This window comes from Syngnathoides biaculeatus, chromosome 23 (genome assembly GCF_019802595.1).
Source record: "Syngnathoides biaculeatus isolate LvHL_M chromosome 23, ASM1980259v1, whole genome shotgun sequence".
Classification (NCBI taxonomy): Eukaryota; Metazoa; Chordata; class Actinopteri; order Syngnathiformes; family Syngnathidae; genus Syngnathoides; species Syngnathoides biaculeatus.
Genome location: NC_084662.1, coordinates 10,236,256 through 10,253,120, shown reverse-complemented (window position 1 = coordinate 10,253,120; position 16,865 = coordinate 10,236,256). Strand labels below are relative to the sequence as shown.

Genomic DNA, 16,865 nt, shown 5'->3' with positions numbered 1-16,865 from the left:
TCTTATATGGTGTCCAAGTGTTGAATCTAGTTCTCAAGACGACACAGCACCACCACCTAGAGCATTGGAGTGGAACTGTTATATTTTGTTTTACGAGGGTGCTGTTTAGAATTTTACCAGATGGTGAAGAGTCCGGTTAATTTGCATCATACTCATATCAACCAGGCTTAGCAACGACTATCCTACAACGTTAATGATTTTTCTTGAGCAAGAACCACTTCATTTTGAGAAAAACTGGATTAAGTATTTCTTTGTTTTTACTCATTTTGTCTCACAGATCACATCAAGAAGAAACTCCGACGACGACCATCTTGGTTGCGCGGTATCATTCGCAAGCACAAACACCACAAGAAGGGCGTGGAAGAAGAGAAAGGGGAGGAACAGACCGAGGGCGAAACGGAAGCGGCGGGGCTGAACGATTCGTGTTTGACGCTAGATGGGGAGTCCTCCTGCGACACTCCAGGGCCCCATTCCAATGGCCTGCTCCCCAACGTGTCGTCTATGGAGGAAGAGAGCTCCAACGAGCCCCCAGTTGGCAACGTGGAAACTGGAAAGGAGTTGGAAAAACAAACACAGCTGCATTGCCTTGGAAACAATTCCCAAACCCGAGCAGATGGGGACAGCCAAACCGACACAAATCCTCTGATTGAAAAATCTGAATCTTCTGAAACTCGGCACATGGAGGCCCTCCATGGAGCGCAAGTGAATGGAAACGAGTCTATGGATAGTCTGGACTCCCGGTGCCTGGAGAAAATCAGCAAGGCCAGTGAAGAAAGCACTTTCCAAAGCGCGGTGGACGTTTGGGACAAAAAGCCGGCGAAGCGAGACCACAACAGCAATGACAAGGCCGAACTGACTCAGAAGGACTCTGGCCAAAGTCTGGAGGAAGAAAGCGCTTCCCAAAGCGCGGTGGACGTTGCGGACAAAAAGCCGGCGAAGGGAGACCACAACAGCAATGACGAGGCCGAACTGACTCAGAAGGACTCTGGCCAAAGTCTGGAGGAAGATCAGGACATAGAAGGTATGTATGGAGATAGAGAAAGCTTCCTCCCACAAGCAACTATGGCCACATTTATTCACAACATGTGCAGCAGGTGACACGTAACACCTTTCAGGCTGGATTCACACTCTGTTATCCAACTGACAGATTTGAATTTTAAGTACAGCAATTACAATATTCGTTATGGTGGTCCCAATCGGGAAAAAAAAAAAAAAAACATGGAATCAGTGACCTACATATGGGAATTACTGTAGGCCTCATCCAAATGGACCGGTAAGTAAAAATCATGGGTATCAGATTTCTGCAAATAGCTTTACGTCTTGAAATATATACCAGACTGTGAAGACGTGTCCACACAGCGCAAATAAACACGTTGAACACTTTCCGTAATATGTATTTTATGTATTATTGCTCACTTTGTGTTATCATTGCCTGGTGTTGACAATTTCAAAGTTATTTAGGGCAATTGGGGTGTCCACGAATACACCTTGTTTACAGTGTTCCATCATTGCAAACAGATATTTTTTTGATTTAGGATTGTTTAGCTTCATTACGCAAGAGAACATTAGAAATACAAGCATGGCATGAGCTTCAGTCACGCCCCCACTAGATAATGACAGTGACCACCACAACAACCACCCAATCCCAGTCTCACCCGTAATTCGAGATATGAGCTCAGTCATGGTAAACTCGAACGGGTATGTCAGGGTATTACTGTACATGGAAATAGTCAAAAGTTAATGCACAGTCAACCCCCGACCCCCGCCCAGTGTGGTTTGCCATTCACCAATACTCCTACAATAGTGCCTCCATTTACTTTATTTCGTTATGTCGTCATTCTCATAACTCAAAACACTCATCTGAAATTATTTCCCGATTGAAATGGATAAAAAATTCACTAATCCATTCCAGCTCTATACCGTGCTCCTTCTTGCTTTATTATTACTGTACATGGAAATAGTCAAAAGTTAATACACAGTCAACCCCCGACCCCCGCCCAGTGTTCATATATGCACTTGTAAACATTACTTTGTAGGGGGTGACTGTATGTAAGCATTAAATGGGAATCCTCCACTTGGACCTACACTGTAAATCCGGCCCAAGACCATGCCGCCAGTCAAACATGGTGGTTATGGCATCGCACTGTGGTGCTGTTGACCTCCCTTGAAGTCCACACATCCCTTCATCCAAAGCCTATTTGGACTTATTTGAGAAGATGGTCCCAATTACGAAGAAGCGCACCATCATTCGCTATAGTAAAAGCTTCCTTTCAACTGCAGAGTTTTTAGCTTTTTTTTTTTGCAGGCGGGTGTGAGTATTTGCCGCTGTGTGTTCCTATCAAGACGGCTTTGATGTCATTAACAGGAGACGCCAAAGCAGAGAAAAGCAAGAGGAGCCCGTCGGAGCAAATGAAAACGTCGGCCTCGAGAACGGAGGACGATCCCAAACCAGCACCCCCACCCCCACCTCCACTTGTGGTTGACCACGAGCAACTTTTGGTAATGTATTTATTTATACAGCACACTTTTATGATTATGCACGGCAACGAAATCTAGTGTTTCCATAAAGGGGGAGGGGGCAAAAGTAGGTACAGTGGAACTTGGATCTAACTAACGCGGGTTGGGAATCTTCCAATATAGCCGATCTTTTGGTACGTTGAAGCCCTTTTTTTTTTTTTCTGAGGCCATGTGTTGCAAATTCAAAATTATGACGCTCCGTGTTATCATACAAAAGTTATAACAGGGTCTTTTTTATCGAGGATCCACTGTGTACACTTTTTTTTTTTTTTTTTAATGAAGGAGGAACGACGGAAGGAAGGAATTGAATGTTTTCAAAGGTCAGAAGCGAGGAAGGGATGAAGGATGCTTGGATGGAATAGAGGAAGGAAATAAACTTTTATCACCATCGCCGTATCCATTTGGCACACGTTTAACGACTGTTTTGGTTAATTTCACACGCTCATTTACATGACCGATGTGGCAGCTGGGATTATTTGGCATAAATGAACATCCTTCAAAAATGAAATCCGTGACAGTAATGATGTTGGGTCAGGTGGCCAATTCTCCATCAGTTTTGTACGCAGATTACCCCATTAGCTTGCCCATTTGACACTTATTTTCTATGAGAGAAATGGTCTTTAAATTTAATGAGATTTTTTTGGGGGGTAGCATTGTTTTCAAAACCTATTTAAATTTTGTGAACTGGTGTTAAAAAATGCAGCTCCAAACATTGCGTTGTAGCTAACAAATAGTATTTTTGGGACTAGTTAATTGGAATTGGGTGATGTGTTTGGGAATCACTGGCGTAGACATACAGGCATTGCGAAAATGTGAAGCTTTATTTATGTATTTTTTTAACAATCTTTTTACGTATTGCCCTAATAAATGAGGGTGCTGCGATCCATTCATCAAAGCTTTCAGATTTCAAATTTATTTGGTCAGGTTACATACAATGAGTCGGTTGAACAAGGCTGGCAAGGTCTTTAAAGTCAAAGTAACGTTAGACATGGCACTGACTGTCAAAATTGGCCGTGCTTCATTTGAAGGTTGGCTAATAAAAGTAGCTTGACCTAGGCCTTGTACCCCTGCGCTCTTTGTATTTGTCACTGAGCCACCTTTCCTGTCTGTGTTTTACTAAGCCTGCTTAAACATAAACTTTCTGAACAAAGCAAAGACAATTCAAACATTTTTTTTTCAACCCTGTAGAATGACATTTACATTATACGCAATGGCAAAGCCCCTTCATGGAAGACCGCACTCCAAGTTCCCTTTTCCATCCATAGGTCTGTTTTGAAGGCACTGGTTGTCAGCTGTCCTTCTCAGATGGATGACTTTGTCAGGCTAATCCAAACTCTGCTTGCCCATTTTTTTGGGTTTATGTCGCAGTTCCTCTTGGTGCTGCCAATTACGCCATAACATCTTTCTCAATCAACAGATGTGCTTCCTGTACAAAGAAATAAGATTATAACTAATACATGGGTCACCATCCACTGTGCTCACCAAACAGAACATGGCAATGAACCCTGGCGCCGCTACTTTGCCCCCTCCACCCCCTACCAAAGTCGACTCGAAATTGGTAGCTTTTTAGCTCAGCGGGCTCCCTTGACGGCGCATCCCGATTGCAGTGGGTGGGTGGGCGTGGGGTGTAATTGGCGTAAAAGAAGTGCGCTTTTGACATGCACTCACATTTCCACCCCATTCCGAAGTGACATAGAGCCATCAAGCCATTATCGAGTGGCTTTTTACCCGAGTCCCACACGAACGGCGGTGTCAACGGCATCACTCAAACTGATTGGCAGGCCTTTTAGTTGGCTTGATCTTTTGGACTCTGACGGGATGGCGCTCTGAACAGCAACATGCGGCACTAATCTGCAGGCTTGTGGCTAAAGCGTGTCGTGGGTTGGGGGTGGTTGGGTTATCTTTAAGAAACAGATCGTGAAAATAGGGAGCCTGTGAATAATTGCTTTTTTATCCGCCAGCTTACGGAACAAATTGAATTTCCTATTGGCGTTGAGAATGAGTGTCGCCGTTTAAGCACCACTGTGCTCGCTGGTGTTTATTCGCATTTCTGGTAGATGTCAGCTTTTCTTCGGTTATATTCATTGATTGTAGGGTGCTCATTATGACCGACTGGCAACGTGATGGAAGAGGCTGTGAAATCTCTTCTATCAATTTAATACAGTCAGGAGTTTGGTCACAGACCCGAGGCTTGAAGCCCTTTTAGAACATCAGCATTTGATTGGGCCTTTCGGAATCACAATGTTGCTAATGTGCTAACTTGTTTGGTTTCTTAAAGGAGGTTTAACACATTTTTGAAAATTTTAAAGTTACTAAGTGTCTTATGAAAAGGTCCTGATGATGAAGTGCTGCCCCTACTACTGAAAGTACAAATTATTCCTTTACTGCTGTTTTTCTTGACACTGTTCGAGCTTGTAGAAACTGTTAGCCTAGTTGTAATCCCTAGCTCTGTGCCCTGGCCTCCATGGTCACAAAAGCCCACTGTATTGTGACCCCACATTAGAGAAAACTTTTATGTATTTCTCCAGAACAGTTCCTGTATGATAAATAAAAGGTCTGCGACATTGAATTTTGTTTGGCTGAAGGAACCAATTTTGGAACTTTTTGTACTGCGCTCTAAAAGGGACGTTTGGTGCAAAGTGGCAAATGCTGATGCCACTTAGGACTGTTTTAAAATGAAAAATAAACATTTATTTTAAGATGGTCTTTGTACCTGCTACAAGGTTCATGGAAACATGAACCGCTCAAAATAGCAGCGTCAGCACAAAACCTTCAGGCTTCTGAGAAAGGAAACAAAATATCACAAAAGGCCAAGTAGAACTCCTGCAATTTATTTGGGGTTATTCAGAGGCTATTTAAACGGTGGCAAAGTTTGAATGAGATTGGTTAGTCCTGAACACATCCCAGTTCTTGCAAACTTGTATAAGTTAACATTATTTCAGTTGTTCTTTTTTTACCCTAACACACAAAACAACACAAAAAAAATGAAGTTGTACAGGTTAAAGGCCACAATAATGGTGGAAAAGGTTTGTTGTTCTTGTGGTTTTTCACATCACAAAGCTTTGGGCGTTTGGACATGGTTGTGTTGATGTTTTAATTTCCTCTGTATGTTCCTTTCTATTGCCAGTTGTCTTGAAATTTTTGGACCCGAATGGATTCCCAAGATTGTTTAAATGACTAGATCCCGAGGCTCTACACCGTTTTTCTTTTTCCAAGAATCAGGCCATTGTGGAATAAGCGGTGCAGACGGAGGCTGATGAGATTTTTAAGACGTAAACATCCAATCTGGAGCCATCTCGCAGTTATTTCAGACTGTTGTTTTCCTTTACCCGCAGCCCAGAATGAGCTCTTTCCCCCCCGTCGCTGGCACAGTACGAGGCCCTTTGGGCGCGATGTGCTGCTATTATAGCATTTCACCATATCCTGTTTGAACGCAAGCCCGCTCGACAATAGCCACGTCCCAGTTTTCGTTTTGCCATCTTCGCTCACTTGTAGTCGTCACAGCGGGGAAGCCCCCATCTCCCCAGGGCAAAGTGACTATGTCACATGTTTGTGTCTCGATAGAGAATAGCATAATAATCATCATATGCCAAGAACAATATATTTAGGATATTTCTTTTGCTTTATTTTGTCCAAAAGCTGCTTGCCCTCACCCAGTTGTAACTTTAGGTGCAGTACTTTAGTGCCACATTCCCACTAAGCGGTTTGTTAAGATTTAATTTGGACTGGTAAAGCAAGGTCAGACTTATATTTTCGTTGCAAATCCGCTCTCCGGATGGACCAATGTGTACCAATGTAACAGTGGAGTGGAGTTCTGGAAAAACAGTTCAGTTCAAAATATTGTAATTTAACAACAAAGAAATGTAAAAACTGTTTTTGTGGAAGTCACATTCTTCAACAAACCGTACATGGGGTTTGATTAGCTAAACAAATACACACTCCTAAAACCCTTTTCACCTGATTTCGCTTCAGAATTGGTTTATGAATAAAGTCGGCGTTTATCCTCCTGTAACTTTTCACACAAGACATAGCAAAGCAGGACATCACAGTGTTGATGTTTCTAACCAAAATCACATAATATCTGTGACGAGGTCCACCAGCACCTGGTTTTTGACAGAGACGTGTCAGAAACTGTAAAACTTTACAAGTTGACTTTGACTCTGTGGCTATTCATTATGTAGTACCGTGAGGGAAAAGACAGAAATAGTTCTCTGTGTAACTTCACACCCTGCATTTTTCATTATTAATTTTTACACAACCGTTATCCCGCTTTAGAAGCTAGTAAATTCCATGGGTCAACTTTGACCATCCAATTTCGTGTCAGTCCTTTCTTATACTCAATGATTGGGGGGGTGGGGGGGCAGCTTTGATGGCAGTATGAAAGGGGTTTTGTACAATTTTTTTTTTCTTTTTCCCCCCCATCAAAGTCATGAATGCAATCTAGTATATGCTGAATGGCCTAGATAGACCCGGGAAATAGGTGAGCTGACTTCCTTTGGATGCTACGCAAACCGGTTTGATGACATAATGTTTGAAGCCGAATTTTTGCCAATTTGCCATTTCGCCAGCTGAGGGGAAGTGCTTCGACCTGCTTTGCCGAATGCAAAAGTAGGATGCGCTTATGCCGGACTCGTCAAGTCATTTAAAGGTTAACCTGTAAGGAATAAATTAACTTGGAAAAACTGACATAGCAATTCCGAAATTCCGGTACATGCTCGTGACATTTTTTTTGGGCGGGTGGGGGTGAAGATGTTTGTTTATTTTGATGAAAAGCATTTTACGAGTGCCGGCAGTCTATAAAAAGTCTTAGCAGATGAATTTTTTACTTACCACTGTATTGTGACATTGATCTCACACAAGGGCCTTTCAAGCATTGCTCCTTTTTTGTTCCTTTACAAGGAAGCGCACATAATTCACAGCTATCAAGTGTCCTGAGGATTTTTCCAGTGATTTGATGTTGGAAGCCAAGCCAGCCCCGCTGCATATTTTAAGGGACGTCGACAACCTCAGCAGGGACCTCTCCCCACCATTCCTCGCTGTTCGGGCTGAGTGCGTCTCATTTTAATCTTCAGAGACGACAGGCGTAATATGATTTGTCATGATCGTCCCTCACCCTCCTAACACCATCTATATTGCATTACCTGTGTGAACGCCCCCATAATCCGCCATATTTGCCACATGGACCGGAATATTATTTTTAAAATCAGCGACCTGCTATGCAGCCCCACGTCTATCACTCCTCTGCCCTCTCATAAGCTGAAACGAAGAGAAAACGATGTTCATTTATCATTTATTGTTTCCCTGGAAAAAAAAAATCTTGAAGCAGGATAGCAGAGCCTTAATAGTGTCCCAGATGAGAGTAGATAGATATGTGGATATCTGCCCTTGCAATGATCACTACCACACTTGAGCTAGACTTCTACAACACAATTCTACCTTTTGTTTCTCATTAGCTTTTCACACACTTCCAGTTGCAAAAAAATTAAAGTTAAAAGAAAAACTGACTCTAAATTATGTGTTCACTAGAACAGATTGCATGTTTGAGTGATTAACTAACATTGCCATCTTCTAAGATGCAAATACAAACCCCAATTGCAATGAGTTGCGACATTGTGTTAAACATAACGTAAAACAAATTTAAAAACACAATTAATTGATTTGCAAATACTTTATATTCAATTGAATGCACTCCAAAGTTATGTTCAAACTTAATGTTTTTTTTGGGGGGGGGTAGTATTCTCTCATTTAGAATTTTATGCCTTCAAAATTGATCAATAAAGCTGTTGACAGAGGCAATGAGGACAATAAGGGAAAGTTGCGGAATGGTAAAAAAAAAAAAAAAAAAAAACAACCTGTTTTACAAACATTCCACAGGTGAAGACGTTGATTGGAAATGGATGAATGTCGCAGTTGCATCTAAAAAAAAAGGCATTCCTGAAGGCTCAGTTGTTCACAAGTAAGGATCACTACGTTGAAATTACAAGGAATTTTGGGGATTTCATCAGCTACGGTCCATAATAGTAAGTTTCTTTCGGCTTGTCCCTTTCGGGGTCGCCACAGCGTGTCATCTCAGATGAACGCACATATGTTTGGCACAATTTTTACGCCGGATGCCCTTCCTGACGCAACCCTTCTCAGGGAGTGGAGGCCCCAGTGGGATACGAACCCACAACCCCTGGTGAGAAATCTCTGCATGTAAGCAGCAAGGCTTAAAACCAGCATTAAATGCCCCGGGCTCAAGGCTGAATACAGAATTTCTTGTATTTTCTCGATGCTATTTCCCATCATCTTTTTAAAAAAAAAAAAAAAACACACAATTACATGTTTGGTGTCGTAAGGCGGTTTTCTGTGCAGCTTTCATGTGCTCTATATAACCTCTCTGAAACACAAGGCAACTTATGCTTAGCATAACTCCTCTAAAAAGACAAATGTTGGTATTACCCAGGATAAGAAAAAACACTATCTTTGTGTCTTAATACTTTGAGTACTTTCTCTATGCAACCTCATAAAAAGTATTTGGGTATACGCATGAGACTTAAGACGACGGCAGGTAACGCAGGTAAAGGGAGGCAACGGGAAATAGCGCCAGGCCTCAACACCTAACGGGAGGCTGCGAGGTTAAATGGGCCGTGTCAGCGGTGCTCCTTAACGCATGGGATTACTGGCCTTTTGTGTAGCACCGCGCTTACTCAATCACCGAGCGCGTTGTCAGACACGCCGTCGCCATTTACCCCACGTCGCCGCCCAGCCCCTGACCAAGCTGACAAAAGGCAAGGGGGAGCGCAATCAGACCGCTCGCAGCCAGTGGGACACATCGAAGGGGATGAATAGAGCGGAAAGGGGGAAAACCGTACGGGAGGATGATGTGGAGTGGGGTGGGGTGGGTGGGGGATAAAATGCACTGCAAGAAAAGAGCTTTGTGGGGAGGAGGCTCTATAAAACATTGAAATGGGGAAAGGTGAGAAGATGCTCCATAAAACAGGAGAGAATGTGCGCAAAGTGCACCCAAAACGCAAGAGAAATGTGGCAAATATATATTTTCACACAGTCGCTCACTGTCGAGATGGACTATAATTACGCCAATTAAAGCTTTTATGCAAATTTTTTTTCTTCTTCTTCTTCCTTGACGCCTAATGGCGCTCCCATTTTGTTCCGGCTTTATGGCTCGGTGTTGCAAAAGATCCAAGCGCTCCCCTTTGGATCTTAACACGCGCACACGCCCTGTCAGTTACTGTATGAAAATAGGCTGATAAAATGTGCCGAGTGCGGCTCGGTGGACCGCAGAGCTAATGATGACTATTATTTTTGCGGGGGGATGTTATAAGAGTCCTCAGCCCTGGCTTTTTACTTAACAAGGGACTCGCACTTATTAGAGGCCAAGGGGGAGTTTTTGTCACATCTTAGCGAGGGGATTGTCTTACGCTGCCAGAATGTCTAATGGAAAGTGACAATACTGTCAAAGTTATTATGTGCTTAATCTGGTCTTTCGGTGTAGAAGAGCCAGTGGGAATAACAAAGTCCTATCTTTGATTCAATGTGCAAAAAAATACTCTTGTTGGGGAATGCTGTTTCACTCCTCTTCTGTAAGTGGCGATAATGCACAAAAATAACGTCTGGCAAGCTTTTATGTTAGATCTACTCTGTGGGGCACTCACTGCCCCACTCGAACGCATCGCCCTTAAGATGACGGAAAAAACGGAAAATACAGTCCTAGCCTGTCCGGGCAAAAACAAATTAACATTTTTCTTGGTCTGCTTTCTGGTGGAATGCGGTCTCGTCATTTTTTGCGTAATCGCCCAAGCTATGTAACCCACCATAAAGCAAACAAATAACAATAGTTTCTTTTTTTGTGTGTAATTTTGCACAATTGACATTATTAACACACTATATATATTTCACATCTTGCACGTCTTATAAGCAATAATTCCTATAAACAGAAATGTCTCTTGTTCTTTGTTCTTGTTGCTCACCAGGGCAGCACCGACCGTTGGAGAAAAATTCCTTGTGTGTTCTACACACTTGGCTATTAAAGCTGATTCTGATTATGATTATGATAGCTGGTTGCCTTACTAGCCACGTAACAAGCAAAAAAAAAAAACAACTTGTTTAAAAGGTCTCGTGGTGCTACTCAGCAAATATTAAGAGTCAATATAATACTTTACGTCACACTTTTTTCAAGATTTGCATCAAGATTTAATGGCCTCTTGCATGCTAGCTAACAGATTAGAATGAGTACACACTATACAACTAAAGTACAAACAATTTGTGAATTGTCATTGAAAAAGTCACCTGCTCAGGAAAAGCTATTTGCTTGAAAACAGCTCTATGCTTACGTATCTGCAGATTTTCAAAAAATTCGATATTGTATTTTTGTTTAGCAATTAAAAAGGCAGTTTATGATTATGCGCAAAACTACCAATGACCGTTATTAGCAAATTTTACATGATGTTGACTCAGTTATACATTTATACTCTCAGTTTTAAAATAAAAATAAAAAGTGCATATATTGCAAATTTCTCTTTAGTACTGTGATTAATGTTGAGTAACTAATCACAGCTCGCTGATGAGCTTTTAACTTCCAGCGAGCTGTCAGCAGCGCTGTGGACCTTTCTATGGAGCACGTTGAGATGTTTATCAAGCTCTTCTTCATCCTGCTGTTTGCTGTCTGCTCATGGCCATTGCTAGCTTTATACTAGTTCTAACGTTCCCAATATTGTAATTACCCCAGAGTTTTTGATCAAGGTCCTTGGGTCTGTCAAAAGGCGATAAATACATCTAAACTACATTGTTATTGTTCATTATATTCAAGCAATTTTCCGCATTTTTAAGCAGAGTCTTAGGTCTTCTCATCGGTTTATAATTGGGGAGACTAACAAAGCCTGGTTTTGTTTGTTCCTTCACTCTTTCCCCTAATGTGAACCCTTCACTGGAATCAACATCTATTGTAATCAAACCAGATTAGGCTCTGTGTGTAATTAAATCCCAATTCGTACCGAGGACTTCATCTTGACACGTCATTGTGAGGTTTTAACGCACGGTCACCGCCTTTCACCCGCAAAACCCTTTTCTTCCCCGTCGCCACTGACGGTAACTTTAATTAATGTGCCTCGGTTGACTTGAGTGGGCGCGTTGTGATGAGCTGTGCATTTTAAACACACACACACCGGGTCAATTAAAAGGGCTTTTCACTGTCCACAGTGTTTTAATTAAAGTCATCGTGAAATGCAAACTTGCTTCCTATTATGATTAGCTTTAATTAACTGTCACTCGGATCCACATCGTTTTGGTACGCCGCCGACCTCCAAATGCCGCCGCACCTCTTTGTCGGCCTTCGCCATTTTTGCCGCGCGCGTATTTCAGCGTGTCATGAATGTATTTTGCACTTCTCATTACTGCGCAGGTGCTACTCAACATGGCGGTGAGGAAGAGCGAGGGCTTCAGCGTGGAGCAGATGGAGAGACTCTACTCGGTGCTCAGCCAGTGCATCTTTGCTCACCGCAAAGAGTACGACAAGACGCGACTACTGGAGGTAAATGCTACTTACAATTCTCCTTGTTATTGTCAGAAAGGAATTCCCGGCCTACAGAGCGCACCTGGTTATCAGCCTCATCCAGTATATTTGTAAAGGAAATACCATTTGGTATATACATATTCCGCAGCCGTTTAAAAGCCACAAGTGCCCACATTGAAACACGAGATATTTACGAAGAAAGACGGCTAACGCTGGTGCCGCCGCGCTAACAGGGATGTTTAAAAAAAAAAAAAAAAAAAAAAACATACTGGTAAAATATCACCGTGACACAACAGTAAGACGCTAGCGCAGCGCTAACAGGGACGGGCCGGTAAAAGTCACTTGCTCGGCACATATATTCCACCTGTCTCACTCTTGCCTTTTCCGCTCAAGTTAGAAAAAAAAATGCAGAAATTAGCCGCATCACCACATGAGCCGCAGGGTTGAAAACGTGTGGAAAAAAGTCTCGGTTTATAGGCTGGAAATTACGCTAATCATAGTAGCGAGAGCTCCTGCTGAAATACCACTTTTTAAATTTTCTGAAATGTTGCATACTAGAAGATGATTAGACACTAAAACATTTTAAATTGAAGAATCGCCCATTGGTCAATAAGCACAAAGTCTTTCTACTTGTTAACATGCTGGGCCGAATATCTTTGTGCGGGATAAATCAATAATGGGAACAGCGAGTTAATCACATGACTGAAATCTGATTCTAAAATGCCACTTTAAATGAAGAGTTGATTGTTAAAAGGTCCGGCAGTAAAACCTTTGATTGCCTTTCAAATACAGACCGATGGAGCCACAAGTATTTGTACTTGCTAGTGGTACAAACACACAAACAAAAGTAGTCGTAAAATAATCAATGGAAAAAAGTTCTAATTTTAAGAGAATTAAATCCTATGAAATAAGTTTTGTTATGGGTAAGTAACGTTACAGGAATAAAATTACAAGAATGAAGTCGTATTGTGAGGGGGGGGGGGAAAGTGTTCCAATTTATGAGAATAATGTTATTATACAAGATGTTTTGATGAGAATAAGTTGTATTATAAAAAAGCTTTGGAAGTGGTAATTTTACAAGGACAAGGGCTTTAAGTTTATGAATATAAAGATGTGTTTTTTTGAGAATAACATCCTAGTGTAACAAGCGCAAAGTCAGATTATGAATACAGCCATCACAAAGACAAAAATGTACTGTACGGTGTGTCCATCTGGCTGAAATCTGTATTTGGGGAGCACAAATGTCAAACGCTTGTGTTTGCAATGCAAATCTGTCTTTGTAGCCGAAATGCAAAAGAGCAAAACAACGGTGCCCGCAGCTGCGCCACTGATGCCCGGCCGGGGTAAGTCGCTTCCGCTTACGGTTCCGCCGTAAATGGAGCGTGTCGGCGCATTTGTCCGCGCGCTCGGCCGGCCGCGCCCTCCGCGAGCCTCGCCGTCTCCCGCCGGCGGCGCTGACCTTTCGGCAGATGGAGCCGGACCGCACTCCGGCGACTCGTTAAAAGCCAAAGGGCACTCGCGCCGCATAGCCGTGCGCAGCGACATGCAAGCAGGTCCTAGCTACAAATTGGCAGTCGCACAGCTTTAGGCCTCCTGTTGGATTTTGACTCTCTCCCCCCCCCCCCTTTCAAGACAGCAATTACATCCTTTGTTGACAGCCTTGTTACCTCCAATGCCCACTTTTCCAGGCCTTGTTAAGAACATCCAATTTGCATGTGAATGCTTAGAGATGAAAGATTAGTATGTAAGTCATCATTTTACAACAGTCAAGTCGTAATATGGAGGGAGAAAGGGCATCATTTGATGAGATAAAAGATGTCATTTAGCAACGGAAAGACTTAAATGGAGGCAACAAGAATTTCATGTAGAGTATTGACTAAAGTAAAATCGTCTTGTCGTGAGACAAAGTCAAAATTGTGCAAGAGTGAATTTCTGTCCATGCATTTTCTGAGGCAGTGAACAACAATAATAATAACTTCACAAGATGAAGTGGATAATGTCATAAAACCACTCATAGAATAAAGAGATTATCAGAATAGTTGTACTACTATGAAACCGAAAACACGTCTTACATTTGAACAGAATAGTCATTGAGACAGCAGCAAAAGAATAAACTTATAATTTTACGACAGCAAAGACGCAATTGCGTGCGAAAAATAATTTGGAATTTTACGTCAATGGAGTTTTGCAGTTGTACGCTTTGAATTTTAAAGAATAAATATTCAAACTAGAAGAAGAGACATATGGGATTACACATAGTAATGTCACAACAAAAAGTCTAAATTTGAGAAAAATTGGGAGTAGAAATTAAATTTTATAACAATGAAGTTGTGACGTGACAAAATAATATTACACAAATAAAGCTGGGCTTAATTTAACAAGACGACAGTGCATTGTTTTTAACTTAGATTTTTTTCAATATTTTGTAACCAACACTTGCTCTGGACTATAAAAATCATCCATTTTGTTCTTTGCTTTCATTTGTCACGAGTTGCATTGACGCTCCCGCTAAATTCAGAAAAATAATAACTGTTGAAGAAACAAATGTAATTTTTTTTTTTCCTGTACCCATCTACAGTACAACATCGCACGGCTGCAATTGTACTTATTCCTTTCTTTTTATTGCAATTCCAGCGCGGATGTGTCGCCTTTCGCGTCAGAATGATTAATGGCCGACGTGGCACGTTGCCGGGCGAGAGCTTCTTTGGGGGGGGGGGTTTGAAATGTAATGATGCCGGGGGGGAGGGGGGGGGGCGCAGAAATCCCTTTCTCCGGGAAGAACTCGCTCGCAGCGCCTGAATTGCGAATTTTATCTTTGTCGATTGCGTCGCTAACGAGACACAACGCGCCAGATTGTCACTTCTCAAGTCCTTTTGTTTTTCTCCCGTCATTTCGCCACACAAAGGAGCTGGTGGTCCTCGGGGTAGGGGTGGGTGGGGGCTTGTAGCGTAGAAGGGAACTGGCACGCCCTCGGCGAGTAAATTAACTTTGGCTTTTGTCCAATAGTGCGTAAACAACAACAGAAAGCGATGGTTATGGGAATAAAGTCTCATTTTCCGATGATGATAATAATAATGATAATAATAATGCATTACACTTTACAACTTTATGCAATATTCATTTGCTCCTTAGTCACACCTTGGAGTGGGTAAACTACTTGCTACTGCCCGGCCAGTCAGATGGAAGCCTGGCTGCCATTCTGTGCCTACGGCCCCCTTCATTTGTTGGCAATTTGTATTAAGTGTCTTGCCCAGGGACACGGAGGGGGGTGGTGTGGGGTACGAACTGGGGACTCTCCAGTTGCCACCATAATCATAATTTGATAGAAAAGGACGTTTTATGAGCGACAAGTCGTTTGCAACAGGTTAGAGTGTTGGCCTCACAGTTCTGAGGTCCCAGGTTCAATCCCAGACCCGCCTGTGTGGAGTTTGCGTGTTCTCCGAGCACTCCGGTTTCCTCCCACATCCCAAAAACAGGCAACATTCATTGGAGACTCTAAATTGCCCCTCAGGTGTGATTGCGAGTACGACTGTTGTCAGTCTCCATGTGCCCTCTGATTGGCTGCCAACCACTTGGTGGGTGTACCTCGCCTTCTGCCTGTTGATAGCTGGGATAGGCTCCAGCACTCCCCGCGAACCTTGTGAGGATACGCGGCAAAAGAAAATGGATGAATGGAGATAATTGAGAATAAGTGTAAACTTATAGGGAAGTGACAAGATTTTAAGCCAATAGTCTTTTAAAAGGAAAAAAAAAATACTTTTTTTTTCAGGGAGAGTATCAAATAATAAAAGACTAAAATATTGAGAATTTTATGAGATGGAGGGTACGGTTTTACAAGAATAAAATTTCATATGAATCGAAACAGAGTCTGAGGTTTGGGACAAAAAAACTCAACTTGAGTAAAAACATAATCTTAGAAGACTAAATTTGTCATAGATTTTCATGTGAGGAAGCGACAAAATCTGATTTTCCTCGATTCAGGAGAACAAAGTAGTCATTTTTGACAATGAAGTCATAATATGTGGAAGTTTAAGAGGGAAAATAATATTTTTACAATGAAGTAAAGTAGAAATGTAAACTGAGAGTTAACATTACAGGAATAACATAGCATTCACATTTTCTCATAAGGAAAATAAAACATTCATGTTACATTCTTACCGAAAATCCGACTTTTCTGCTCCTCCGGTGAAAATCCTCCAACGTCCTGCTCTCGTTTTCCATTCAGCCAAAGTGCGCTTGAAAAGCGTGAAAAGCAAAGGTGTGTTCGTACATCAGCGCCGGAGCGGCTGAGCGTGTGGACGGCTAGCGTGCTACGTGCCTAATTGAGGCTATAAACCGAGGTGGGGGGGGGGTCAGTCGGTTGGAGGCGCCGGCCCGGTGATGTTGTTTATATTTCATATGGTCTTCAAAATGCTGCGATTCAGAGAACAATGACAGTAAACAATTTGTAGGAGCACAAAAGTATTCCAGTAAATTCTGCTTGTTTAGCGGGAGGCCGTTCAGGGTCGAGGTCCGTCCAGAGGCTCTCGGTAGCCGGGTCGTGGACTACTTAAGAGGTAGTTCGGTTAGCAGTGGAGGAATACAATTGCAAGGCCGTGGATGATTCACTCTGTGTATGATTCGAGATGATATACGGCAATTATTAAAGCAACATGATTCGCGCTTAAAATGCAATCTGTGATGAAGTCCGCTGCAGCAATTAATGTGTATAATCATTCCAGAACGGTAATTACGACACTGCAATACGGTGTTGGTACATTTTGCACCTGTTACCATCTGTTATGATTCCTCACAATCGCAAATCAAGCAAATTACGATCCGATCCGATTCGGTCTTA

General features: G+C 42.3%; 1 protein-coding gene across 4 annotated transcripts in view; it reads left to right on the top strand.

Moving 5' to 3' along the window:
* The window catches only part of atad2b (ATPase family AAA domain containing 2B), a 57,332-nt gene that overhangs the window by 36,753 nt on the left and 3,714 nt on the right, over positions 1–16,865 (top strand). For all 4 annotated transcript variants that reach the window (XM_061811954.1, XM_061811957.1, XM_061811953.1 and 1 more), the window contains 3 exons: positions 278–1,021; positions 2,366–2,499; positions 11,918–12,046. In XM_061811954.1, coding sequence (XP_061667938.1) covers positions 278–1,021; positions 2,366–2,499; positions 11,918–12,046 — 1,007 coding nt within the window. The remainder of the gene's footprint in view (positions 1–277; positions 1,022–2,365; positions 2,500–11,917; positions 12,047–16,865) is intronic.